This window comes from Mobula birostris, chromosome 11 (genome assembly GCF_030028105.1).
Source record: "Mobula birostris isolate sMobBir1 chromosome 11, sMobBir1.hap1, whole genome shotgun sequence".
NCBI lineage: Eukaryota > Metazoa > Chordata > Chondrichthyes > Myliobatiformes > Myliobatidae > Mobula > Mobula birostris.
The window spans coordinates 116313718-116341515 of record NC_092380.1 but is presented as its reverse complement, the minus strand read 5'-3'; the positions used below and the strand labels follow the sequence as shown (position 1 = coordinate 116341515).

Below are 27798 nucleotides of genomic sequence, written 5' to 3'. Positions count from 1 at the left end.
AATAAAACGCGGGAGACCAAATTCTTATTGTTACCACAGCTTATTGTGCACCCTCCTGCAGGAGTTTGAGACCCAATTGTCAAAGCGAAGGCAAATAAGTACTGCCACCATCCGACAAGTGGACCTTCTCCCTCAGGTTACAGCCATATATTTATACATAGTAAGCCCCATACATTACTGTTGCAAGATGTTATTTGAACTGGTACGCTCACCAAGTCTGTTTGTGCAGAACTTAGTTACAGATAAGGGAGTCTGCTAAATCAAGGCTTAATTACAGATGGATGTGCTGTCCAGTCCTTATTGGTGAGCCCTGCCCCTACTCAAACGAGGGTACAATGTACAATGTTAGCAATCTCTCAAGGTCTCTCTGTAAGCCAAGGAGAACTGGTATGAGCCTGTCTTAGCTGACTGCTGAAGGCAGAGTTTACTTCAGTTCAAAAATTGCTATCCAATCCCAATTATTCTTTTAGCCAGAGGTTACATAGGTTCAAAATAATTTTTATATCCCAATTCCTCAACCTGAGGAGCAGCCCCTTCAGATATTCAAACGGGCTGCAATCTTTCACACTCGATATAAGTGTAATACACTGACTCCTGTCGTCCACAGAATGGACAGGTGGACGGGATGCCAGTGAACCTACTTAAAAGCTTGTTGCAGCTACTGCCTATGCAACACCGTCCAACCCAGGTCCCAGATGTACATGAGAATGACCCTTGCGTAAAGGGATTTTCCCTGGGGACCTCCCCCACCACCGGGTGGTGAAACAGATTGCCACGGTGTATGGTCATCAGACGAAGGAAAGGAAGTAAATTGTGTGCAGGAACCTCCGTAGTACATCATGGAAGAGTACATTAGGCATCCCCGCAAGACGGCTCACATGTAGGACCCTCTCCTGAGAGGTGTCTTGTCTTGGGCCAAGGGTCCAATCAGCAGTCCTGCTCCAGCATTTTGTGTTTGTTGTTCGGATTTCCAGCATCTGCAGATTTTCTCTTATTTGTGAGCAATTCCAGCTGACCAGAGATTAGGACAGCTGGAACACCTCCACGCCCACAAGTCTCAATGAAACCCACCATGATGGCATGGGGACCAGTCCTCCTCACAGCCAGAGCAGCACCTCTGGCCCTCTCTCAGTACCCCCCCCCCACAGTGTGACTGTCTCTTAGGACCTCCTCTCCCTCGGTACCTGCCCTTCCCACAGTTTGACTATCCCTCAGTACCACCCTTCCCACAGTGCGACACTCCCTTGTCACTGTCTGTCCTGTGGTTCAGCACTCCCTCGAAGTGGTCAACCTTGTTGGTAGCTCCTGATACTGCCCAATATTTATTGAACGAGAACATTGACCAGTTGAGGTGTCTAGTAGTTTATTTGAGCAAACACAGGAAACGTTTAACATGCTATAATCATGGACATTAGGTCAGAGTAATCTAGCCGGTTACCTGTCAGATTGACACTTCCACAATTTTTCCATTAAACACAATTGGCAACCCTTTACCCTAAACTGTCTAAATCTTTCACCATCTAATTATACAAGGGCACATTCACCCAACCTCCTGCCCTGACGTGTAACCTCATTCCTATTTACCAGGTGTTGTGCAGTTAATTTTTTATGTATCTAATTGAATGAAACATGGTTCTGTATTGCTGACACACATAAAAGTTGCCGGTGAATGCAGCAGGCCAGGCAGCATCTATAGGAAGAGGTACAGTTGACGTTTTGGGCCGAGACCCTTCGTCAGGACTAACTGAAAGAAGAGATAGTAAGAGATTTGAGAGGGGGAGGGGGAGATCCAAAATGATAGGAGAAGACAGGAGGGGAGGGTCCACCTCGTATTTCATCTATGTAGCCTCCAACCTGATGGCATAAGCATTGATTTCTCCAACTGGCTGATATACTATCCTTGTCAACCCTATTCCCCTGCCTTTTTCCCGTAAATTTGACACTCCAACTAACCTGATTAAAGGGATGCCTTTGTATTCTGAAGCTGTGGCCTCTGGGATAGACTCTTAGATAGGCACATGAATGTAAAAGAAGAACGTTGTGAGCTTGGGTGGGAAAAGTTAGATTAATTATGGAATAGGTTTATATGGGTCAACACGAGGTGATGGGCCGAAGGGCTCACACTGTGGTGTACTGTTCTGTGTAAATGTGATAGTATAGTGACTCCTTTATGAGCAGCTTTAGTTCTCATCCGGTGCCCAGGAATACGTCCTGAGTGTAAAGGGAGCTGCCAATGTACTGAATTCACCATGGGGATAGATGCAAGAATACCTCTGACATTCCCCACTGATATTAAAGATCCATTTTATTGGCATACAGCCTGGTATGGGAACACCAATGCCTTTGAGCAGAAAATCCTACAAAAGGTAGTGGATTCGGCCCAGTACCTCACGGGTAAAACCCTCCAACCATTGAACACATTTAAAAATGTTGCTGTAGAAAAGCTGCATCCATCATCAATGATCCTCACCAGCCAGGCCGTGATCTTTTCTCGCTGCTGCCATCAGGTAGAAGGTACAGGAGCCTCAGGACTTGCACCAACAGGTTTAAGAACAGTTACTACCTCTCAACCATCAGGCTCTTGAACAAGAGGGGATAACTACACTCATTCTATTTCTGGTGTTCCCACAACCGATGATCTCACTTTAAGGACTCTTTATCTTGTTATTTCATATTTGTTATTTATTGCTATTTATTTACATTTGCATTTGCATAGTTTGTTGTTCATTGATTCTGTTTATAGTTACTGTTCTATAGATTTGCTAAATATGTCCACAGAAAAGGAATCTCAGGGTTGTATGTGGTGACATGTATGTACTCTGATACTAAATTTTTACTTTGAACTTTGGATGATGTCCACATAGACTTCAGCAAAGCCCTTAATATGGTCCCACATGGGAGATTAGGAAAATGGATTAGACATCGGCTTCACGAGCGAAGGCAGAATATTAGTAGATAGTTGCCTTTCTGACTGGAAGCCTGTGACTAGTGGAGTGCTGCGGGATCAGTGCTGGGTCTTTCATTATTTGTCATCTATATCAACGATCTGGATGATAATGTGGTAAACAGGGTTGGCAAATTTGCAGATGACACCAAGTTTGGGGGTGTACTGGACAATGAGGAAGACTATCAGAGCTTGCAGTGGGATCTGGAGCAGCTGGAAAAATGGACTGAAAATTGGCAGATAGAATTTAATGCAGACAAGTGTGAGGTGTTGCACTTTGGGAGGACTAACCAGGATAGGTCTTATGGTGAGCGGTGGGGCACTGAGGAGTGAGGTAGAACAGAGCGATCTGGTAATACAGATCCATTATTCTTTGAAAGTAGAGTAGATAGGGTCGCAAAGAAAGCTTTTAGCACATTGACCGTCATGAATCAATGTAATGAGTACGATGTTATGCTAAAATTCTATAAGACATTGGTGAGACCTAACATAAACACAAGAAAGTCTGCAGATGCTGGAAATCCAAAGCAATGCACACAAAATGTTGAAGAAACTCAGCAGGTCTGGCGGCATCTTTGGAAATGAATAAATAGTTGATGTTTCAGGTTTAATTTGGAGTATTGTATGCAGTTTAGGTCACCCTCCTACAGGAAAGATGTAAATAAGATTAAAGGAGTACAGAAAAAATTTACAAGAATGTTGCTGACTCTTGAGGACACGAGTTACAGGGAAAAATTGAATAGGTTAGAACCTTTTTCCCTAGAACGTAAAAGATTGAGGGGAGATTTGATAGAGGTGTACAAAATGGTGAGAGGTACAGACAGGATAAATGCAAGCAGGGTTTTTTCACTGAGACCAGAACTAGAGGTCACGGGTTAAGGGTGAAAGGTGAAATGTTTATGGGAGCATGAGGGTGAACCTCTTCACTCAGAGGGTGGTGAGTGTGTGGAAGGAGCTGCCAGCACCAGTGGTGGATACGGGTTTGAATTCAATATTTGAGAGAAGCGGAGGGACTTCCGGGTCATCAAGGGAATGGCGGCGTAAGGAAAAAGTCTCTCGACAAAAAAGAAGGTAAACTGCCCCATAATCGAATTTAGACAAATACTTAATATTGCATAACTATATTAATAAAAGGGGCAAGGTTGATGTCTAAGAGCAAGATTAAAAAGTCCGCTCCGAAGGCTGATAAACATAGACGCAGCAAGGCGACGGGCCTAGCTCCCCCACGGCAAGCCAGGATGGAGATAATGAGGGGGAATCGGTGGCTCTGTCCTTGATTCTCGGAGAGATTCGCAAGTTCCGACAAGATAACAGCAAACAGCTGGAAGATATTAAAGGAGAAATAGTAAAACCTAACTCGCGGATAGATGAAGCCGAAGCGAGGATTGTTAGAATTGAAGAGAAGCTACAAAACGCAGAGCAGGTGATAGCAGAAATGCTGAAGCTGCAAGACCAGCTCCAGTGGAAACTAATAGATCAAGAAGGCCGCTCGAGAAGGGAAAATGTGAGGATTTACGGAGTTCCCGAAGGAACTGAAGGTAAACCCGGATTGATGATTCCCTTCGTGGAGAAGCTACTTAGAGAGAACCTTGATATACCGGCCGCAAAAGACCTACAGATAGAAAGAGCTCACCGCGCGTTGGCACCACAGCCTCCAGCAGGCGCCCAGCCCAGATCGATTCTGGTCAGATTTCTCAGTTACGGAACGAAGGAAGAGGTGCTTAAGAGGGCATGGCAAAAGAAAGGTTTCATGTGGAACAACTGTAAAATCAGTTTAGACCACGACTACGCACCGGGGATTCTTGCCAGACGGAAGGAACATACGGAAACACGGAGAGTCCTGAAGGAAAACAACATCAGATTCCAGACCCTGTATCCAGCTCGGCTGAGAGTCTTTTACGACGAAGGGGCAAAAACTTATGCTACGGTGGAGGAGGCAACATTGGACCTGGCGGACCGGGGGCTACCTATTAAAGTTATCACCCAACTGGAGTTGCTACTGGAGAGGATTCAGCAGAAGTCGTGGCAGTTAGTGGGGCGAGGACGCTCCACTCGAACCAGAGTGTCAAACTACAAGGAAAAGCTGCAAATATTCAGACGCGAATGTACAGAGAACACAAATTAATTAAGAGAAATGACTGAAAAGAGTAAATCGGACTTAAAGGTAAAATGAAAACTGGTAACTGAAAATAAACTAGACGGAATAACTTGAATGATAGCAATATGGTCGAGACATAAATAGGAGAAAATTCTCTATGATTATTCAAACTGCTGAGGGCCCTCTAACACAGGGTGAAGATAGAGGTTATCCCTCTGAACTGAGGCGGGTCGGTGCTCAGGCCTCACTGTGGGAAGTCGGGAAAAATTTTCAAATGTTGCACGTTCAAAAATGTCTAGGGTGTGGTTATATGTCTTGGTTTACTGTTGAGAAGGGATTGCTTACTGTTTGGTTAGAAAAGGAGAGTTTTTTTTCTACTAGAGAAAAATGCAAACTGAATTGGTAAAAATAATTTCCTATAACGTTAATGGGGTTTTGAATCCAATTAAAAGAAATAAGATTATGTCTAAATTGAAAAAAGAGAGGGCACAAATAGCTTTCCTTCAGGAAACACATATGAGCCAATCTGAACATGGAAAATTAAAAAGAATGGACTTTAAGCATGTATTTTATTCATCATATAAATTGAGTCACAAAAGAGGGGTAGCTACTTTAATATCAAGTACTCTTAATTATGAACATATTTCAGAGACTAGAGACAAAGAAGGACGGTTCGTAAAAATCACAGGAAGAATAGAAGGTACAGAAATAACATTGCTGAATGTTTATGCTCCTCCAGGTTGTGAATGGTCATTTTATAGACACATTTTTGACCTAATGGTCAGTTCTCAAGGGGTAGTAATTTGTGGAGGGGATTTTAATATTAGATTAAATCCTATATTAGATTCTTCAAGAATAGTTACTCAGAATAAACCTCTGACTCGGAAAGTGAATTCATTGATGGAGGAGTTGGGAATTATAGATTTCTGGAGTGAATTACACCCTACTAGTAAAGATTATACATATTACTCTTTCCCTCATTCAGCCTATTCAAGGATAGACTATTTCTTTATCTTTAATACAGATAGACTCAGGATAAAAAACTGTAATATTGCAACAATTGATCTGTCGGATCATAGCCCAGTCTCTATGTCTCTAATCCTGGAAAGGAAAATGAGGAAAACACTATGGAGGCTAAACTCACATATACTTAATAACCCGAAAGTAATGGAGAGATTAAGGGGAGAAATCAAAGAATATCTAGACCTTAATGACGCGGGAGAAACATCACCAGTGATCTTAGGGAAAATTATTTCCATTACCACTCACATGAAAAAAATCAATGCACAAAAATTAGCAGACCTTCAAGGAAAATTAAAACAACTTCAAGTTGTAGATAGCAACAAAAGTAATTCAAATCGAAAACAGGAAATTAGGAAATTGCAAAGTGAAATTGACGATATTTATACGTTGGAAACTCAAAGAAATTTTCTTTACCTGAGACAAAAGAATTATGAAGTAGGAGGTAAATCAGCTAGATTATTAGCATATAAATTACGAAAACAACAAGCAGACAATACAATTCATAAAATAAAGAATCCAAAGACAAAGCTTGTGGAGAGTACAATAGGGAAAATTCAAGAGAGTTTTGAAACGTTATCGAGAGCTGTACTCCCAACCCCGGGCCCCCAATGAGCCCTATATAGACAGTGTATTGAATTTTTTAGATCTACCTAAACTTACAGATTTACAAAATGAAAGTTTATTAGAACCAGTAACTGTCAAAGAACTGAACGTGGCCATCTCTAGGTTAAAGGCTGGAAAGTCCCCGGGTTCTGATGGGTTTACTCAGAGTGGTACAAGTCCCTGAAGACACAGTTAGCCCCATTACTACTTAACACCTTTAATTGGATCTTGCAGAGAGGAGAAACTCCACCTTCCTGGAGAGAAGCAATTATTTCAGTTATTCCTAAAGAGGGTAAAGATAAACTAGAATGTGGCAATTATCGGCCAATTAGTGTTCTTAATTTAGATTACAAACTATTTACATCTATATTAGCGCGCAGATTGGAAAAGCTTTTACCTGGCCTAATCCACTTAGACCAGACTGGATTTATTCAACAAAGACAAACACAGGACAATATAAGGAGAACTCTGCACATATTAGAACAGGTTAATAAGAACGAGACAGAGACAATGGTAGTAGGATTGGACGCTGAGAAAGCTTTTGATTCGGTTAGTTGGGCATTCCTATACAGAGTGTTAGGAAGATTCGGCTTTCAAGAAAAGTTTATTAAAGTAATTCAGACTCTATATGACAGCCCTACAGCCCGAATTAAGATAAATGGGGACCTCTCTGACTCCTTCATCTTAGAGAGAGGCACTAGACAGGGATGCCCAATTTCTCCTCTCCTTTTTGCGCTATATATTGAACCGCTTGCCCAACTAATAAGACAGAGCGAAATCGTAAAAGGTATCAAGGTGGCAGGGATTGAACAGAAAGTGGCGTTATTCGCAGATGATGTTTTGGTCTATCTGAGTGAACCAGAAAAATCATTTATAGGATTGTTTACACTGTTGGATGACTTTGGGAAAATATCAGGTTATAAAATAGATGTAAAGAAAACGCAGGTTATGTCCCTAAATTATACACCATCCAAAAAATTGCAGGATACATATGATCTTAAGTGGGAAGCTAAATCATTAAAATATTTAGGAATAACCCTGCCGAAGGATCTTTCAACACCACAGGTAAATTATGGGCCATTAATCTCAGAGATAAAAGCAGATATGCATAGATGGAATCTTATCCCCTTTTTAAGTTTAAATTCAAGGATAAATACTATAAAAATGAATATTCTTCCTCGGTTATTGTATCTTTTCCGTACTTTACTGGTGGAGGTGGATGATAATCAATTCAGGGAATGGGACAAATGGATTTCCCACTTCATTTGGCAAGGAAAGAAACCTAGAATTCGATATAACACCTTACAGTTAGGGAAGGAAGGAGGAGGTATGGTTCTTCTTTGCCTGAGAAATTATTTTTATGCCTCACAGATAACCCCTCTGTTATATTGGTGTAATAGGGAATATAAGGCTAGATGGAAGGAAATAGAATTTGAATTAGTTGACAGTTTTCCTCTTCAGGCCTCAATAGCTGACAAAGGATTGATGGCCCAGTTGGAAAAATTTAAAAACGCTTGGATAAATCTTACGTTAAAAGTATGGCAGAAGGTGGTTAATTCATGTGGAATTAATAACATGTTAAAACTCTTTAGATGGTGTGCATATGATACCGAATTCCTTCCCAACAGAGGAGATGAAAGATTTGAGCTATGGATAAAGAAAGGTCTTACAACCTACCTCTCATTTATAGATAAAAGAGTATTACAAAGTTTCCAAATCCTGCAGGACAAACATGGCCTAGAACATAATGACTTTTTTAGGTACCTTCAAGTACGAAACTATGTTAACCAGAGTTGTAGATATACAGACCTATCAACAGTAGAATTAGAATTTTTCAAGATTCTGAATTCGGCTTGCAGTTCAATACCTAGTAAATCAGTTTCTCGATTATATAATGCACTCTCCCATGCTAAAAATGTAAATACACTGTATATTAAAGAGAAGTGGGAGAAAGAAGCGGGGTTGGTACTTTCAGAGGAGGCTTGGGAGAAAATCTGCAGATTTCAATGGTCCTCGACTAATTCTTTGACTTGGAGAGAACATTGTTGGAAATACATTATAAGATACTTCAAGACCCCATATCAGGAAAAATATAAAGATACAAATGTGATGTGTTGGAGAAGGTGCGGCTCCAAGGAGGCAAATCATTTTCATATTTTTTGGGATTGCCCTAAATTAAGTCTATTTTGGGAAGGTATTCATAGAACATTAGTTAAGGTACTTAGGTCCCAGATACCTCTGAACTTTGAGACGCTCTATTTGGGGCATGTATTGTTTCTTGAACAGAAGGAAGATATAAAGTTGCTGCAGGCCCTCTTAGCGGCAAGTAAGAAATCAATCACTAGAAAATGGCTAAATCCAATACCATCTACATTAGAAGATTGGTACGAAATTAACTTGGAAATATTTAAAATGGAAAAGTTGACTTACTCCCTGAGAACTCAAAAAGAAAAATTTTATCAAATCTGGAATAAATGGATTGAATATATAACCCCAATGCGAGCAGACTTTAGATGACTCTCCTCATGATTTATACTGCTCTTCTCATCAACACAGTAATATTGCTAACGTAAGCACCCCTAGTCTAAATGTTTGTTTTTTTTTGTTTTCTTTTGGAAAATAGAGAATTAACACAAGTAAAGGGAAAGATTTGGGAAAGGGATAAAAAAATGAAAAAATTAAGTAAATAAGTACATAGGGATTGGATAATTATGTCTGCAGGCAGGAGCAAGCATGAACAAATTAGGATATAAACACCTACAATGGTTGATACATAGGCTTATATACAACATTTTGGACCAGTGGAAATGGTCCAGAAGGGTTATATGGAAACTATTATTACCATTTTTCTTAACAACTAATTCCATTACTTAGCCTAATAGGTTAGATTTACCACAGTACATAATTATCTATTTAAATGTTTATTTTCCTTTTATATCATCTCAATGTGTACTTAAGAATGTATAAATAATTGTAGTTTTATACATATAAAAAAATGGAATATGTTATATGTGTGAAAAAAGTACATGATATTTGTGAATTCCTTATCCAAATAAAAATAAAATTAAAAAAAAAATATTTGAGAGAAATTTGGATAGGTACATGGCTGGGAAGGATGCAGAGGGCTACGGTCTGGGTGCAGGTTGATGGGACTAGTTAGATTAATGATTGAGCACAGACTAGGTGGGCCAAAGTGCCTGTTTCTATGCTGTAGTGTTCTATGATGGTATAGTTGCACAACCCTCACCAACACTTCTCAATGCTTCCTCCAAAATTCAGTTTCTTCACTCATAACTTTGTGCTAAATCCATGCTGCTACATTGAAAAGCCGTGCCTTTCTAAACCCTGAGCTCTGTCCTCCCTCAGAGCCTCCTCAACAACATATCCTGTAAGTAAGTAATGTAGCAGTGTTACAATGAAGTAATTTATTCAGAAATACTTGAATAGTGTGAACAGGATGAATGAGGCTGATGTGCGTCTTGGAGGAGGGCAGAAGTAAAATTTGTTACATTAGGTAATTTTGCGGGCAGATTGGGTATGTTTTTCTGGGCGTTGGAAAAACAGTCCTGAAAGGGTTATGGCGTTTGCTCGGAGTTGCTCCTCCGGCCTGTTGAAGAAGGATGTGCAGTCTGTAATGTAAGAGTGGATCTTTTCAGGGAAGTCCTTCATCAGTTGCTGTGAAATAGCTCTGAGGAACTCAATGTAGTTCATTGTAGGCTCTCCCACATAGTTCTCAATCAGTGAGAATGCCTTGGCCGAGACCACAAAGGGTGCAACCAAATGTAGAGTCATGTTACACGAAGAGGAGAGCTCCTCGCTCCTGGCATCCAGCTGCAGTAACAGACGGACCAAGTTCCCGTGGATCTGTCGGCACAAGAAGGATTTTGAGTCCCTCGTTCCGCATTTGGCCAGGTTTCCAAACACGTTAAATGCTTCAGCCCGGACTCTCTCATTTGAAGCGTCAAAGAATGTTTGGGTGGCGGTGAAGATTTTAATGATAGAGGGTTTAATAGCGCTTGCTTTCAGCAGGTTCAAGTGCTTCCCCAGGCAGGAAAGCACCTCAAACATTAGCACCTCATTGTCCCGCTGCTCAGATCCCATTAAGTAAATCATCGCACACAGCACTTGCTGAGAATATTTCTCAGTGTTTGGAGGGTCTCCGACTACGATGTTGCCCAGAGCCCTGACGCACACTGCTTGGAGAGCAGTGGAGGAGTTGGCCAGGCACTGAAGCAGCTTGCTCACCAGGGCGTCTGTAAGGTCCAGTCTGGCCATCAGTGGTGATTTTAATATCCCACCGAGGAAGGAAGCTGCGGTAACTTTCTGACATTCCTGAAGAGTGGAGATGAGTGCTATTACCTGTTCTACAATCCCACTCAAACTGGAACCTGCATACCTAGCCATTTCTTTGGCGAGGAGGGCAACCCCTGCTTGGGATTGGTAGAGATCAATCATCTGGCTCCAGCCACCATTCTCCTCCATACATTTTACCAGCTTCTGCTGGTTCGCTTGACCCATCAGGGCCTTTAAAGCCTGCACACAAGTCACACAGATATCCTTGCTCCTAAGTGTCAGAAGCTTCACTAAGAATTCCTTCTGCTTTGTTGGACAATTAGGAACAAAAACAGTGGGTGAAGAAATTTCGACAAAGGAGCTGAGGTGGACAAGGAGAACACTGAAGAGCTCCGGGAATAATTCTGTTACAGCCTCTGCTGACTCCGGTGTGCTGATCATCTTGTGCAGGGCACAGACGGTAGCCAGGCACTCGTGAGAGGGGTGTGGTGTTTTGTTCTCGTGGATGCTATGGATCTGTTTCTCCCAGTGTAGTAACTGCTGTTTCAGTGTGTCCACCAGCTCTTTCATTATGGTTGGGCTCCCCTGTGTGTACTCTGCCAGGGATTGCCACAGCTGGCTGGTGTAGCTGTCCAAGGGAGCAGGGTAGCTAAGGAGATGGTCCACTACTGCTGTTGGGTTGTACAAGGCTAGAATGGCAATACTGCGCAGAGCTGAGAGTTTTACCTCCACTCTTAGAGTGGCTGACTGGAGCTCAATCCTCAGAGCTTCAAGTATCTCAGAGACCTGACCTTTCAGTTCCCTGCCCTGTGTTGCAATGATGGTTCCAGTGAGCACGGCCGCTGCACTGGCACAGCTGGGCTGCTGGTCAGACAGCCCAGTGAACACCGCGAGGAGTAGCTTTCCCAGCTGGTCCTGAGGCAAACTCTTGGAGATGATCTCTGCAATCTGCCTGCAAGCTTGAAGAAGAAGTGAAGGGCTGGGATTCACCAGCTCCTCTCTGACTGCTTTCAGCACCTCAAGCTGTGCACTTTGCTGATCTAGATAGGTGTCCTGGTATGGCACCTGAATGGCCAGCATCACGTGCAACGAATCTACCGACATCTGTCGGACAACAAGTGATGGGTCAGCACATCGTGGCATGAGGCGTCCAATCACAGCACCCAGATCAGGCAACAGCATTACATCATTGACAGGCACTTCTTCTAAGTAATACCTCAGTAACTCCAGCGTTGTGTCCATAGCTCTCTCTCGCTCATGCTCCTTGGCGGAGATAATCCACACTTCTACTTGTTTAAACGTAGCCTGGAAACATTCTGGGGTGGGGTCCTGAATCAGTACCTGCTTCAGAAACTCTTTCAAGGCCTTCACAATTTCTGCATACTGTGTGTCTTCATTACCTCCAGTGTTGCCCCTGTGCATTTCTGCCGGCAGCAGGCCAAAAGTACTTGCCAAGCAAGTACGTATCACAGGCAGGATGTCAGAGTGGCTGGACTCGCTGCACAGTTTAATGAGGTGTGTACAGGCGGTGATGGCTTGCTGTCGCACAGGGCTGTGCAGTAGCTGTGTCGGCTCTGCCTCCATAAAGTCCTGCATACAGTGCAGCAGCTCCCTCTTCCTGCTCAGCTGGACTCTCTGGCCGTTTCCTTCTAGGGATTTGGCTATCAGAGTGACGGTGTGTATGAGACTGAGCTGCAATGAGCCACTGCCATATTCCGCTGTCATTCCCTGCCTGTCTGGAATGAATTCGATAACAGCAGGTAGAATGTGGCTCTCTATTCTGGGCAGTACCTGCTCCTCAGGGGCATAGAGTGCCATGTTGCCATAGCACAGAACAAGGGTGCTGTTGACCTCAACCATGTCCACGTCAACCCTGTCCCCGTGAACACTGGAGGAACATTTGCTATTCTTGCTTCTCTCAGCATGAGCAAACTCCTGCAGACAGTCGAGGGCATCATCAAAGTGACTCATAGAAGCAAGGCCAAAAGCGACGGCCACACCTTCCCTTTCGACCCTCTCGCTGGGCTGTACACTCAGCAGCATTTGGAAAAGGTCCTCCTTTACATTGGTGCTGTGAAGCTGGCTGAGCACAACCCCGAGAGCTTTGTAGAGGAATGCTTTCTGTGCTGAATGACAGACAATCTCAATATGCCTGTAGATTTCCTCACTCAGTGGACGCATCCATTCCTCATCGTTAATGCTGGCCAGGGTTTTGGACAGCAGCAGTAATAATTTTTCTTCCCATTCCTCTTCGGGTAGAGTTTCCTTGGAATGCTCCTGTAATTGACCAACTAATGCCGACAGGTCCCTGTCCCACTCTGATGCAATTGCTGGGTGAAAACTGGAACCCAGGACTTGCAGTAATCTCAGGGCTGCTGCTCCCCGGCTTCCGCCCTCAAATGGGCAGCAAGACAGCAGCAGGAGTCGAGCCAACAGTTCCTGGGCTTTTTGGGGACAACTATCTGTCTTGTACTTTAACATAAGCCTTCCCATGCCAGACTGCAGCTTCTTTTTCCCGAGGTGTGCTAAGCAATTGCAAATGGTTGTGAGAGCCTTGGTGTACTGGGTCATGGTGACGTAGTCCAGGAGGACAGCCCAGAGAACGTTCTCCATCTTTGCTGTATTTGTGATCATAAACATCACTGTCTCACACACTGTGACCAGGTCCTCATCTGTAACCTGTTCTAACTGATGGCTGGCTCCTGCTGGCGTGCCTGAATCGAGAGCGGCGGCACACTGTCGGACGAGAAACTCCACCATTACCTTTCCGTCCTCCGCCTGGATGTAACTGTGTTGGGCCATGGCACAGATGAGCTGAGCAGCCAGCTTCTTTTCCTGGTTGCTGCATTTATCCACAAGCACTGGCTTCATGGCGGCCACAATGGCAGCCTTCTTCTGGGCTAGGTGTGAGGAGGCTGAACTTATCAGATGCCTCAGGATACTAAGTGTTCCCAGTCTGGTTTGCTGCTCCACGTTATCTAACCTGGGCAGGAGGAAGTCAACCAAAGTGTTTGCATAAACTGGGGCAAGAAGCGTAAAACAGTGCAAAATCTCACCGTGGTTCTTCCTGCCAAGGGAGTTCTTTGACCCTACAGAAAGGCAGATTTGCTGGTGGAGATTTTTAAGCAGATTGCCCATCTGTGTCTTCAGTTCTAAACTGTTTATTTTGATAGCAATGTCCAACACCTGGTGCAGGCATCCTGTGACAGAAGAATGTGCAGGATGCTTCTTGTAGAGAGACACAATGGTTGGAATTAGCTTGGGGAGTTCCTTTTCTAGCCTGTCCCTTGGCAAGAGTGAAGTGACATAGCCCAGAGCTTCCACAATGGTTAGCATCAGTTTAGGGGGCTCCTTTTCCAGCCACACCTTAAACAACAGACTATAAACGGTGTTAATCTCAGTGGAGAAAGTCTCCGCGGTTACTAGAGGGTCTGAGGTTTTCTCCACACTGGACAGATACATCAGGATGCTCTTGCTGAAATTTCCCAGTGCTGTGGCAAATGCAGCTTTCATCTCCTCCTGCTTAGTCCTGAAGAGGGTTGGAAACATAGCCCCTAAGATCTGCTTCAGAAATGGCACCATGTTGTAAGGGTTTTCTGTTGACATTTTGCTCAGGGTTTTTATAACATATACTTGAAGGTGGTGACCCTGTTTGAAACTCTCCATCAACAAGTGGACGACCTGATCAGTAAATCTGCTGCTCATGGTAACCAGCAGGTTACTTGCGGCTTGCTGACTCCCAGCATCTGGCCCTGTTGGCTTAGTCATCCACACTGCAGACAGAGAGAGAATTTTCTGGGCCAGTCTCTGACTAATCTGATCAAGGGTGTCCTTGATAATATTCCCCATGCTTACCAGTAACAAAGCCCCCTGTGAAGCTGTCAGTTTGGTGTGCTGGGCTAGATGATCATAATAGATCAGTAACACCCTTTCAGGGTGATGCAGACCCAACACATAGATAGTCTCCAGTATTTCGTCCAGAGAACCTTCCTCTTCCCCCATGGTCATTTTCACAAGTGCATCTGTGAATATTTCCACGTTGTGAGGCATTTTATGAATGGACTGAAATGTGAAGATAAAATTGATGTAAACTGTCTCAATAAAGATGCAAGGTTCTGAGGCTTTGAGCTGCGTGGTGTATTTATAAAACCAGCGTTGGTTTTACTTAACCACTGCTCTTCAACTTGACAAGGCGTCTTAACTACAAACTTTGTGCCTAATTGTCAATTAGAGATTGTAATATAAACAGCAGATCTCAGCAGAGAAAGTCTAATATCTCTCTTGTTCCAAGGATGATACCTTCTTACTGATGATTAATGCTGGTCCTTGGCACAGCTTTGCCAATCCTACCTCCAGTGGTCTACGTTAGGCTTGATTCGATGAACACATTTAATGTTAAGCTTTCACCTCATGGCTGGCATCTGCAAATACTTATTCTGTACTGCTTTGTGTGCATTGTTCACCAGTCTCTGTTGCCATGGTTTTCATTATGAAACCACGTGACAATAGTTCCCTCCCCCCCCCACCCCTGGTTATGACCTGGGTCTACGCAGTGCATCCATATTGTGGAGGTTTCAGGTGGGTAGGGCAAAGGTCTGGTTGGGGAAATACGGCATGGACACAGGTCCTTCGGCCCACTGATTGGCAACTATCAGCCACACTTTCACGGACCTTTCCGATAAGGCTGTGGTTTTCACTTATGTTCCCAGTATGGACCTGGCCTGCCAAACTTTACAGAGAGGTGGGAATATGAATTCAGGAAGGGTGTTGGTCATAAAATGGTCCAATTATAGATCTGACCCCAGCCTTTCAAAGTTAGAATGTCATTCCAGCTCTGGGTAACAATGTAGAACCAAATATCAGTGGTCAAATCAATGAGATATTGACCTTCTTAAACACAGCCATTAAGTATAAAAGCAAGGACTTTCTCCCAATCCTTTCTAAAGTTGTTTCAGTGTCTGGTGACCTGTTGCACGTTAGGGAGAATGCGAATGACTTTGAGGGGATGCAGAGAAGGTTCTTCAGTGCCCCCATTCTCATTCAACCTGTTGGTCCCTCTTGTTCTGCCATGATGAGTCCAGTCTCAGGCTGGAGGAGAAACACCTCATATTCCGTCTGTGTGCCTTCAACATCTATTTTTCCTTACAATAATTTCTTCCCTCCCCTTGGTGCCCCTCCTCCTTCCCTTTCTCCCATGTTCCACTCTCCTCTCCTCTTAGATTCCTTCTTCTCCAGCCCTTTGCCTTTCCCACATACCACCTACCACCTCCCAGCTTCTCACATCTCTCCCCCCCCCACCCCACTCCACCTGCTGGCTTCACCTACAACCTTTTAGCTATCCTCGTTCCCCTCCCTCTACCTTCTTAGTCTGGCATCTTCCCCTTCCTTTCTAGTCCTGATTAAGAATCTTGGCCCAAAATGTTATCTGTTTATTCCCCTCCATTGATGCTGCCTGACCTGCTAGGTTCCTCTGACATTTTGTGTGTGAGGTTTTTCACTTGTTCTTGTTGGAAGAAATTTTAGCTGTGCTGATCAGAGATTTGTTAGAGTGGGGAATGGGACTGACTGGCAGACCTACCCTGTCTTTGTTTTTTTGACTCGAGTAATTTGTGGTGAATTAACAGTGATTCAGTGTAATACAACAGTTTCTACCTCGTGGAGTGGAGAGCTCTAAAGGAAAGAGTTATCGGCTTTGCCCAATCAGAACACCTTAGAAGCTCAGATTTCTGAATGCGATCACCCTCATTTCCGCTTGTCCGTGTGGGGCAGTTTACACACTGCTGACACCAATCCCATGAACCTTGGTTGCAGATGAGCAGTTTCTGAGATTTCGTGATCAAAGTCACTGAGATCACAATTCTTCCCCATTCTGATGTTTAGTCTAAAGAACAACTGAACTTCTTGACCATGTCTGCTTGTTTTTAAGCATTAAGTTGCTGCCATGTTTGGCTGATTAGATATTTGCATTAATAAGCAGGTTTACCTAATAAAGTAGCCACAGAGTGTCCACGTTCCTGGATGTGAGGAGTTCCTCGTGGCTGAGAAGATCATGATTCTAGGGGAAGGGTCGGGCCATTTGGACTGAGGTGGGGGCTGGTGACTCTGCAGCTCCACCCTGAAATGTCAGGATTCAGTCACTGAGTCCATTCAAAACAGACATCTGCAGATTCTTCAATACAATGGTGGAAATAGGAAAAGCTTGCGGTTTCAAAAGCAAGAGAGTGGGGGCTTGAGGTGAGAGGAAGAAATTTTAAAGAAGATCTGAGAAGAAAGCGTTTTTACACAGAGAGGCACTGTTATCTGGATCATGTTGCCAGAGTAGATGGTGGTATCAGATACAGTCACTGCATTGAAAAGATATAGTTAGACACTTGAAAAGATACATGAGTAGAATAGAATAGTACAGCACAGTACAGGCCCTTCGGCCCACAATGTTGTGCAGACCCTCAAACCCTGCCTCCCATATAACCTCCCACCTTAAATTCCTCCATATACCTGTCTAGTAGTCTCTTAAACTTCACAAGTGTATCTGCCTCCACCACTGACTCAGGCAGTGCATTCCACGCACCAAACACTCCCTGAGTAAAAAATCTTCCTCTAATATCCCCCTTGAACTTCCCACCCCTTACCTTAAAGCCATGTCCTCTTGTATTGAGCAGTGGTGCCCTGGGGAAGAGGCGCTGGCTATCCATTCTATCTATTCCTCTTATTATCTTGTACACCTCTATCATGTCTCCTCTCATCCTCCTTCTCTCCAAAGAGTAAAGCCCTAGCTCCCTTAGTCTCTGATCATAATTCATACTTTCTAAACCAGGCAGCATCCTGGTAAATCTCCCCTGTACCCTTTCCAATGCTTCCACATCCTTCCTATAGTGAGGTGACCAGAACGGGACACAATACTCCAAGTGTGGCCTAACCAGAGTTTTATAGAGCTGCATCATTACATCGCGACTCTTAAACTCTATCCCTCGACTTATGAAAGCTAACATCCCATAAGCTTTCTTAACTACCCTATCCACCTGTGAGGGAACTTTCAGTGATCTGTGGACATGTACCCCCAGATCCCTCTGCTCCTCCACACTACCAAGTATCCTGCCATTTACGGTCATAATATGAGCAAATGGGATAAATGGGATGAGAGTAGGTGGTTAAAGGTGTTAGGATGACATTGTGGGCCGAAGGGCTGTTCCTGTACAGCACGTCAACTTTATGACATGAACAGTTACTGAGACTGAAGATCAGTCCTGGTGGTGTAAGATGATGGACCGGGCCGGATGAGCTAATTCCTCCTGTTTCTCATGTTCTTTCCACAAGGCCAAAGTTATACACAACAAACATCATTAAATGGCGGAATTCTGAAATAAAACTATACAAAACAATCTAATTGTGGAGTCTCTGAGGCCCTATCCAGTCCTGCCTTCTCTACTGTACCCCTTGCAATGAAATGCTTTCAATGCCAGAGTGGCACATTTACCTCCGATGTACTCCGCAGGTTTTTATTCTCCAATAACTGATTTTCCCCTTACTTCTCTCTGCTAGGTCCACAAGACATAGATGCAAAATCAGGCCATTCAGCCCGTCGAATCTGTTCCACATTCCATCATGACTAATTTATTATCCGTCTCAACCCCATTCTCTTGCCTTCCCTCTGTAACTTTTGATGTCCTGACTAATCAAGAACTATCAATCTCTGCTTTGAATATACCCAATGACGTGGCCTCCACGGCTGTCGGTGGCAATAAGTTCCACAGATTCACCACCGTCTGGCTAAAGAAATTCCTCCTCGTCTTTGTTCTAAACAGATGTCCCTCTATCCTGAGGCTGTGCCCTCTGGTCTTAGACTCCCCCACAATAGGAAACATCCTCTCCATACCCACTCCATCTGAGCCTTTCAATGTGTAATAGGTTTCAATGAGATCTCCCTTATTCCAAAGAGTTTAATTTGCGAGTTCATCCTGTAGAAAAACGATTGGGTTTGTGGAACACATTGAACCAGACTGAAATCACTAAACCACATTGACAATGACAAACCCTGTGACATCCTAAGGTTACATGCCTTTAATGATGAATTCCAGCATTTTGCAAACAATGCCAGGTCAACAAATAATTCTGACTAAATGTTAAATTTTGTCTCCTTTCTTTAAACAGCAGCATTACCCTTACTGGAGCTGTTCCCAATCGATTTATTTATTCATTTATTGAGATGCAGCATGAAACAGGCCCCTCTGGCATTTCAAGTGTGCTACCCAGCAATCCTAAAACCATAAAACACAGGAGCAGAATTAGGCCATTCAATTCATCGTCTGTTCCGCTGTTTCATCATGGCTGATCGCAGATCCCACTCAACCCCATTCACCTACCTTGTCGCCATATCCTTTGATACCCTGACTGAACAGGAAACGATCAACTTCTGCTTCAAGTATATCCACGGACTTGGCCTCCACCGCAGTCTGTGGCAAAGCATTCCACAGATTCACCACTCTGGCTAAAATTTAACCCAAGCTTAATCACAGGACAATTTACAATGACTAATTAACCTGCCAACCAGTACATCTTTGGACTGTGAGAGAAGCCAGATCATCTGAAGGAAATGCATGCGGTCGCAGGGACAACATATAAATTCCTTACAGGCAGCAGCAGGAATGTAACCCGGTCACCTGTAAGTGCAAAGCATGCTAACCGTGCCACACCCAGTGTGAGGGGAAGATAGAGGGGGCTTTTATCCAGCAAGTTTAGTTTATCATTTACCTTCTCCTCCTGAAGCCTCGGCTCTAGTGCAGCTGTTAACCATTTTCCTCCTCCTCATCATCATTACCCAGTGTTTAACAGTCAAACATCGTCGTTGCCCAGTCTTGTCCCCGTGAAACATCATCGCTACACAGCCTTGTTCTGTTAAATTTCATGACATATGCCAATGGTGTTAATTCTGATTCTGATTCTAATTCTCCTCCTCAGGTGGCTCAAGTGCAGTGGACCAAATGCTCGATGCAGAAAACAAGCGGATGGCAGAGAACCTGTCCAGCAAAGTGTCCCGACTCAAAGCGGTTTGTCACATTTTAATTTTCAAGCCCTGTCCCACAGTAATTAGCAACGTTTCCTCTAATTTGTTTTTACAGCTGCCTAGACCAGCCAATGCTCTGAGCAGGAAATGTTATATTCTTGTTCTCTTGAAATAAATGCTAACATTGCATTTGCCTTCCTCAGCACAGACTCAACCTGCAAGTTAACCTTTAGGGAATCCTGCACAAGGACTCCCAAGTCCCTTTTGTCTCAGTTTTTTGTATATTCTTTCCATTTAGAAAATAGTCAACCTTTCATTTCTTCTACCAAAGTGCATTACCATACACTTCCCGACACTTTATTCCATCTGTCACTTCTTTGTCCATTCTCTTAATCTGTCCTAATCCTTCTGTAGCCTCTCTACTTCCTTAAATCTGCCTGCCCCTCCACTTAACTTCATGTCATCTGCAAACTTTGCAACAAAGCCAACAATTCCATCATCCAAATCATTGACATCTAACATAAGAAGAATCATTCCCAACACAGACCACTGTGGAACACCACTAGTCACTGGCAGCCAACCATAAAAGACTCCCTTTATTCCCACTCTACCTCCTACTAGTCAGCCACTGCTTTATTGATGCTAGAATCATCCCTGCAATACCATGGGCTCATAGCTTGTTAAGCAGTCTCACGTGTGGCACCTTGTCAAAGACCTTCTGAAAATCCAAATACATAATATCAACCAATTTTCCTTTGTCTATCCTGTTTGTTACTTCTTCCAAGAATTCCAACAGATTTGTCAGCCAAGATTTTCCCTTGAGGAAACCATGCTGACTATGGTATATTTTATCATGTTCCTCCAAGTACCTGAGACCTCATCCTTAGTGATCGACACCAACATCTTCCCAGACAATAAGGTCAGACTAACTGGCTGATAATTTCCTTTCTTCTGCGTCTCTCCCTTCTTGAAGAGTGGAGTGACATTTGCAATTTTCTAGTCTTCCGGAACCATTCCAGAATCTAGTGCTTCTTGAGAGATCATTACTAACACCTGCACAATTTCTTCAGCCGCCTCTTTCAGAACCCTGGGGTGTACACTATTTGCTCCAGACAACATATCTACTTTCAGATCTTTCAGTTTCCCAAGAACCTTCTCACTAACAATGGTAACTTCACACATTTCATGAAGCCAGATACCTGGAACTTTTACTATACTGCCAGTGTCTTCTACAGTGAAGGCTGATGCAAAATATTTATTCAGTTTCTCTGCCATTTCCTTGCCCCTATTACTATCTTTCCAGCAGTCCAATATCCACTGTCGCCTCTCTTTTACACCTTATCTATCTGAAGAAACTGTTGGTATCCTCTTTAATATTATTGGCTTAGTTTTGTATTCCCTCTTAATGTTTTGTATTACCTTCTTAATGACTTTTTAGTTGCCTTCTGTTTTTGATAGCTTCCCAATCCTCTTAACTTCCTACTAATTTTTGCTCTATTATATGCCCTCTCTTTGGGTTTTATGTTGGCTTTGACTTTTTAGCCATGATTGTATCAACTTGCCTTTAGAATACTACTTCCTCTTTGGGATGCTTATATCCTGTGCCTTCTGAATTGGTTCTAGAAATTCCAGCCATTGCTGCCCTGCCATCATTCCTGCCAGTGTTCAATCAGTTCTGGCCAACTTCTCTCTCATTCCTCTGTAATTTTGTTTACTGCACTGTAATACTGATAGATCTGACTTTTGCTTCTCCTTCTCAAATTTAAGACATGATCACTTGATCTTAAGGATTATTTTACTTTAAGCTCTCAATTCTGGTTCATTGTACAATCCTCCAGTGGGCTCAACCACAAGCTAATCGAAAAAGCCATCTCGTAGGCACTCTAGAAATTCCCCCTCCTGGAATCCAGCGCTAACCTGTTTTCTAATCTACTTGCATATTGAAGTCCCCCATGACTATTGTAACATTGCCCTTTTGGTATTCATTTTCTATCTCCCATTGTAACTTGTAGGCCACATCCTTACTACTACCATTTGGAGATCTGTATACAACACCTATCAAGGACTTTTTACCCTTGTAGTTCCTTTGCTTGATCCACAATGATTCAACACCTTCTGACCCTCTTCCACCTCTTTATATTGATTTCATTTCATTTTTTACCAATAGAGCAACGCCTCCCCCTCTGCCTGCCTGCCTGTCCTTTTGATTCAATGTGCATCCTTGGACCTTAAGCTCCCAGCTGTAATCTTCTTTCAGCCATGATTTAGTGATGCCTACAACATCATACGTGCCAGTCTATAAAAGTGCTACAATTTCATCTACCTTAATGTGTGTACCTCAATGCAAGAAGCATCAGGAACAAAGGTGATGAACTGAGAGCTTGGATACATACATGGAATTATGATGTAGTGGCCATTACAGGGACTTGGCTGGCACCAGGGCAGGAATGGATTCTCAATATTCCTGGATTTCAGTGCTTTAAAAGGGATAGAGAGGGTGGAAAAAGGGGAGGAGGGGTGGCATTACTGGTCAGGGATACTATTACAGCTACAGAAAGGGTGGGTAATGTAGCAGGATCCTCTTTTGAGTCAATATGGGTGCAAGTCAGGAACAGGAAGGGAGCAGTTACTCTACTGGGGGTATTCTATAGGCCCCCTGGTAGCAGCAGAGATACAGAGGAGCAGATTGGGAGGCAGATTTTGGAAAGGTGCAAAAATAACAGGGTTGTTATCATGGGTGACTTTAACTTCCCTAATATTGATTGGCACCTGATTAGTTCCAAGGGTTTAGATGGGGCAGAAGTTGTTAAGTGTGTCCAGGATGGATTCCTGTCACAGTATATGAACAGGCCGACCAGGGGGAATGCCATACTAGATCTAGTACTAGGTAATGAACCGGGTCAGGTCACAGATCTGTCAGTGGGTGAGCATCTAGGGGACAGTGACCACCGCTCCCTGGCCTTTATAATTATCATGGAAAAGGATAGGATCAAAGAGGACAGGAAAATTTTTAATTGGGGAAAGGCAAATTATGAGGCTATAAGGCTAGAACTTGCGGGTGTGAATTGGGATGATGTTTTTGCAGGGAAATATACTATGGACATGTGGTCGATGTTTAGAGATCTCTTGCGGGATGTAAGGGATAAATTTGTCCCGGTGAGGAAGATAAAGAATGGTAGGGTGAAGGAACCATGGGTGACAAGTGAGGTGGAAAATCTAGTCAGGAGGAAGAAGGCAGCATACATGAGGTTTAGGAAGCAAGGATCAGATGGGTCTATTGAGGAATCTAGGGAAGCAAGAAAGGAGCTTAAGAAGGGGCTGAAGAGCAAGAAGGGGGCATGAGAAGGCCTTGGCGAGTAGGGTAAAGGAAAACCCCAAGGCATTCTTCAATTATGTGAAGAAAAAAAGGATGACAGGAGTGAAGGTAGGACCGATTAGAGATAAAGGTGGGAAGATGTGCCTGGAGGCTGTGGAAGTGAGTGAGGTCCTCAATGAATACTTCTCTTCAGTATTCACCAATGAGAGGGAACTTGATGATGGTGAGGACAATATGAGTGAGGTTGATGTTCTGGAGCATGCTGATATTAAGGGAGAGGAGGTGTTGGAGTTGTTAAAACACATTAGGACAGATAAGTCCCCGGAGCCTGACGGAATATTCCCCCGGCTGCTCCACGAGGCGAGAGAAGAGATTGCTGAGCCTCTGGCTAGGATCTTTATGTCCTCATTGTCCACGGGAATGGTACCGGAGGATTGGAGGGAGGCGAATGTTGTTCCCTTGTTCAAAAAAGGTAGTGGGGATAGTCCGGGTAATTATAGACCAGTGAGCCTTATGTCTGTGGTGGGAAAGCTGTTGGAAAAGATTCTTAGGGATAGGATCTAAGGGCATTTAGAGAATCATGGTCTGATCAGGGACAGTCAACATGGCTTTGTGAAGGGCAGATCGTGTCTAACAAGCTTGATAGAGTTCTTTGAGGAGGTGACCAGGCATATAGATGAGGGTAGTGCAGTGGATGTGATCTATATGGATTTGAGTAAGGCATTTGACAAGGTTTCACACGGTAGGCTTATTTAGAAAGTTAGAAGGCATGGGATCCAGGGAAGTTTGGCCAGGTGGATTCAGAATTGGCTTGCCTGCAGAAGGCAGAGAGTGGTGGTGGAGGGAGTACATTCAGATTGGAGGATTGTGACTAGTGGTGTCCCACAAGGATCTGTTCTGGGACCTCTACTTTTCATGATTTTTATTAACGACCTGGATGTGGGGGTAGAAGAGTGGGTTGGCAAGTTTGCAGACGACACAAAGGTTGGTGGTGTTGTAGATAGTGTGGAGGATTGTCAAAGATTGCAGAGAGACATTGATAGGATGCAGAAGTGGGCTGAGAAGTGGCAGATGGAGACATTGATAGGATGCAGAAGTGGACTGAGAAGTGGCAGAAGTGTGAGGTGGTACACTTTGGAAGGACAAACTCCAAGGCAGAGTACAAAGTAAATGGCAGGATACTTGGTAGTGTGGAGGAGCAGAGGGATCTCGGGGTACATGTCCACAGATCCCTGAAAGATGCCTCACAGGTGGATAGGGTAGTTAAGAAAGCTTATGGGGTGTTAGCTTTCATAAGTCGAGGGATAGAGTTTAAGAGTCGCGATGTAATGATGCAGCTCTATAAAACTCTGGTTAGGCCACACTTGGAGTATTGTGTCCAGTTCTGGTCACCTCACTATAGGAAGGATGTGGAAGCATTGGAAAGGGTACAGAGGAGATTTACCAGGATGCTGCCTGGTTTAGAAAGTATGGATTATGATCAGAGATTAAGGGAGCTAGGGCTTTACTCTTTGGAGAGAAGGAGGATGAGAGGAGACATGATAGAGGTGTACAAGATAATAAGAGGAATAGATAGAATGGATAGCCAGCGCCTCTTCCCCAGGGCACCACTGCTCAATACAAGAGGACATGGCTTTAAGGTAAGGGGTGGGAAGTTCAAGGGGGATATTAGAGGAAGGTTTTTTACTCAGAGAGTGGTTGGTGCATGGAATGCACTGCCTGAGTCAGTGGTGGAGGCAGATACACTTGTGAAGTTTAAGAGACTACTAGACAGGTATATGGAGGAATTTAAGGTGGTGGCTTATATGGGAGGCAGGGTTTGAGGGTCGGCACAACATTGTGGGCCGAAGAGCCTGTACTGTGCTGTACTATTCTATGTTCTATGTTCTATTTACTACTACGCACATTCAATTATAATGCCTTCAGTTCTGTATGCACTCTTTTCAATTTTGTCCATCTTTTCTGTTGCAACTCATCCTGGTGACTGCATTTTCGCCCTATCATCAGCCCCTCCTTGCTAGGAGTCTCACTACACATTGCCTTAAGCTCTGTAATAAATTCCAGTTCATTGCACAACACTCAGTCCAGAATAACTGATCCCTTAGTGGGCTCAACCATGAGCTGCTCTAAAAAAGCCATCTCGTAGGTGTTCTATGAATGTCTCCTCTTGGAATCCAACACCAAACTAATTTTCCTAATCTACCTGCATATTGAAATCCCCCATGATTATTGCAACATTGCCCTTTTGACATGCATTTTCCATCTCCCATTGTAATTTGTAGACCACATCTTGTCTATTGTTCAGAGACCTGTATATAACTGCCACGATTCAAAGATGCCCATGTCGTACATACCAATCTGTAACTGTGCTACAAGTTCCTCTGCCTTATTCCATATACTGCGTGTATTCAAATATAATGCTCAAAGTAGCTGCGCAGGTTGACTCTGTGGTTAAGAAGGCATACAGTGTATTGGCCTTCATCAATCGTGGAACTGAATTTAGGAGCCAAGAAATAATGTTGCAGCAATATAGGACCCTGGTCAGACCCCACTTGGAGTACTGTTCTCAGTTCTGGTCGCCTCACTACAGGAAGGATGTGGAAGCCGTGGAAAGGGTACAGAGGAGATTAACAAGGATGTTGCCTGGATTGGGGAGCATGCCTTATGAAAACAGGTTGAGTGAGCTCGGCTTTTTCTTTTTGGAGTGATGGAGGATGAGAGGTGACCTGATTGAGGTGTACAAGATGATGAGAGGCATTGATCATGTGGATAGTCAGAGGCTTTTTCCCAGGGCTGAAATGGCTGCTTCATCAGTCCACAGGGCTTGTTTCCAAAATGCATCAGGCTTGTTTAGATGTTCCTTTGAACCTTTTGAATAGAACTCTTTGGCCGCAATGAGCAAAGGTATGTTTGGAGAAAAAGGGTGCAGAATTTCATGAAAAGAACACCTCTCCAACTGTTAAGCACGGGGGTGGATCGATCATGCTTTGGGCTTGCGTTGCAGCCAGTGGCACAGGGAACATTTACTGGTAGAGGGAAGAATGAATTCAATTAAATACCAGCAAATTCTGGAAGCAAACATCACACCGACTGTAAAAAAGCCGAAGATGAAAAGTGGATGGCTTCTACAACAGGATAATGAACCTAAACACACCTCAAAATCCACAATGGACTACCTCAAGAGGCGCAAGCTGAAGGTTTTGCTGTGGCCCTCACAGTCCCCTGACCTAAACATCATTGAAAATCTGTGGATAGACATCAAAAGAGCAGTGCATGCAAGACAGCCCTAGAATCTCACAGAACTAGAAGGCTTTTGCAAGGAAAAATGGGTGAAAATCCCCCAAACAATAATTGAAAGACCCTTACACGAGGAAATCTGCAGATGCTGGAAATTCAAGCAATACACATAAATGTTGCTGGTGAACGCAGCAGGCCAGGCAGCATCTCTAGGAAGAGGTACAGTCAACGTTTCAGGCCGAGACCCTTCGTCAGGACTAACTGAAAGAAGAGCTAGTAAGAGATTTGAAAGTGGTAGGGGGAGGGGGAGATCCAAAATGATAGGAGAAGACAGGAGGAGGAGGGATGGAGCCAAGAGCTGGACAGTTGATTGGCAAAAGGGATATGAGAAGATCATGGGACAGGAGGCCCAGGGAGAAAGAAAAGGGGCAGAGGGGGAAAAAAGCCCAGAGGATGGGCAAGGGGTATAGTGAGAGGGACAAAAAGGAGAGAGAGAAAAAGAATGTGTGTATATAAATAAATAATGGATGGGGTACGAGGGAGAGGTGGGGCATTAGTGTAAGTTAGAGAAGTCAATGTTCATGCCATCAGGTTGGAGGCTACCCAGACAGAATATAAGGTGTTGTTCCTCCAACCTGAGTGTGGCTTCATCTTTATAGTAGAGGAGGCCGTGGATAGACATATCAGAATGGGATGTGGAATTAAAATGTGTGGCCACTGGGAGATCCTGCTTTCTCTGGTGGACAGAGCGTAGGTGTTCAGCGAAACGGTCTCCCAGTCTGTGTTGGGTCTCGCCAATATATAGAAGGCCACATTGGGAGCATCGGACGTAGTATATCACCCCAGTCAACTCACAGGTGAAGTGTCGCCTCACCTGGAAGGGCTGTCTGGGGCCCTGAATGGTGGTAAGGGAGGAAGTGTAAGGGCATGTGTAGCACTTGTTCTGCTTACAAGGATAAGTGCCAGGAGGGAGGTCGGTGGGGAGGGATCGAGGGACAAATGGACAAGGGAACACTCACAACACGCTGGAGGAACTCAGCTGGTCGGGCAGCATCCATGGAAAATATCGGTCGATGGTTTGGGCCGGCTTTGTGAGGACTTGTGCTTATGAATGGACAAGGGAGTCGCGTAGGGAGTGATCTTTGCGGAAAGCAGAGAGAGAGGGGGAGGGAAAGATGTGCTTAGTGGTGGGATCTCGTTGGAGGTGGTGGAAGTTACGGAGAATAATATGTTGGACCCAGAGGCTGGTGGGGTGGTAGGTGAGGACCAGGGGAACCCTATTC

General features: G+C 43.9%; 2 protein-coding genes across 3 annotated transcripts in view; one reads left to right on the top strand and one right to left on the bottom strand.

Moving 5' to 3' along the window:
* The window catches only part of bet1l (Bet1 golgi vesicular membrane trafficking protein-like), a 32491-nt gene that overhangs the window by 923 nt on the left and 3770 nt on the right, over nt 1-27798 (top strand). Inside the window, exons 1-2 of one of the 2 annotated variants that reach the window (XM_072272931.1) lie at nt 19555-19620; nt 19917-20005. In XM_072272931.1, coding sequence (XP_072129032.1) covers nt 19940-20005 — 66 coding nt within the window. In that variant the 5' untranslated portion in view covers nt 19555-19620; nt 19917-19939. Of the gene's footprint in view, nt 1-19554; nt 19621-19916; nt 20006-27798 lie in introns of those variants that run through there. The other variant, XM_072272930.1, reaches the window with a different exon arrangement.
* On the bottom strand, nt 10179-15011 carry LOC140205350 (maestro heat-like repeat-containing protein family member 1). The gene has a single exon (XM_072272944.1). The coding sequence runs from the start codon at nt 15009-15011 to the stop codon at nt 10179-10181; it is 4833 nt and encodes a 1610-aa protein (XP_072129045.1).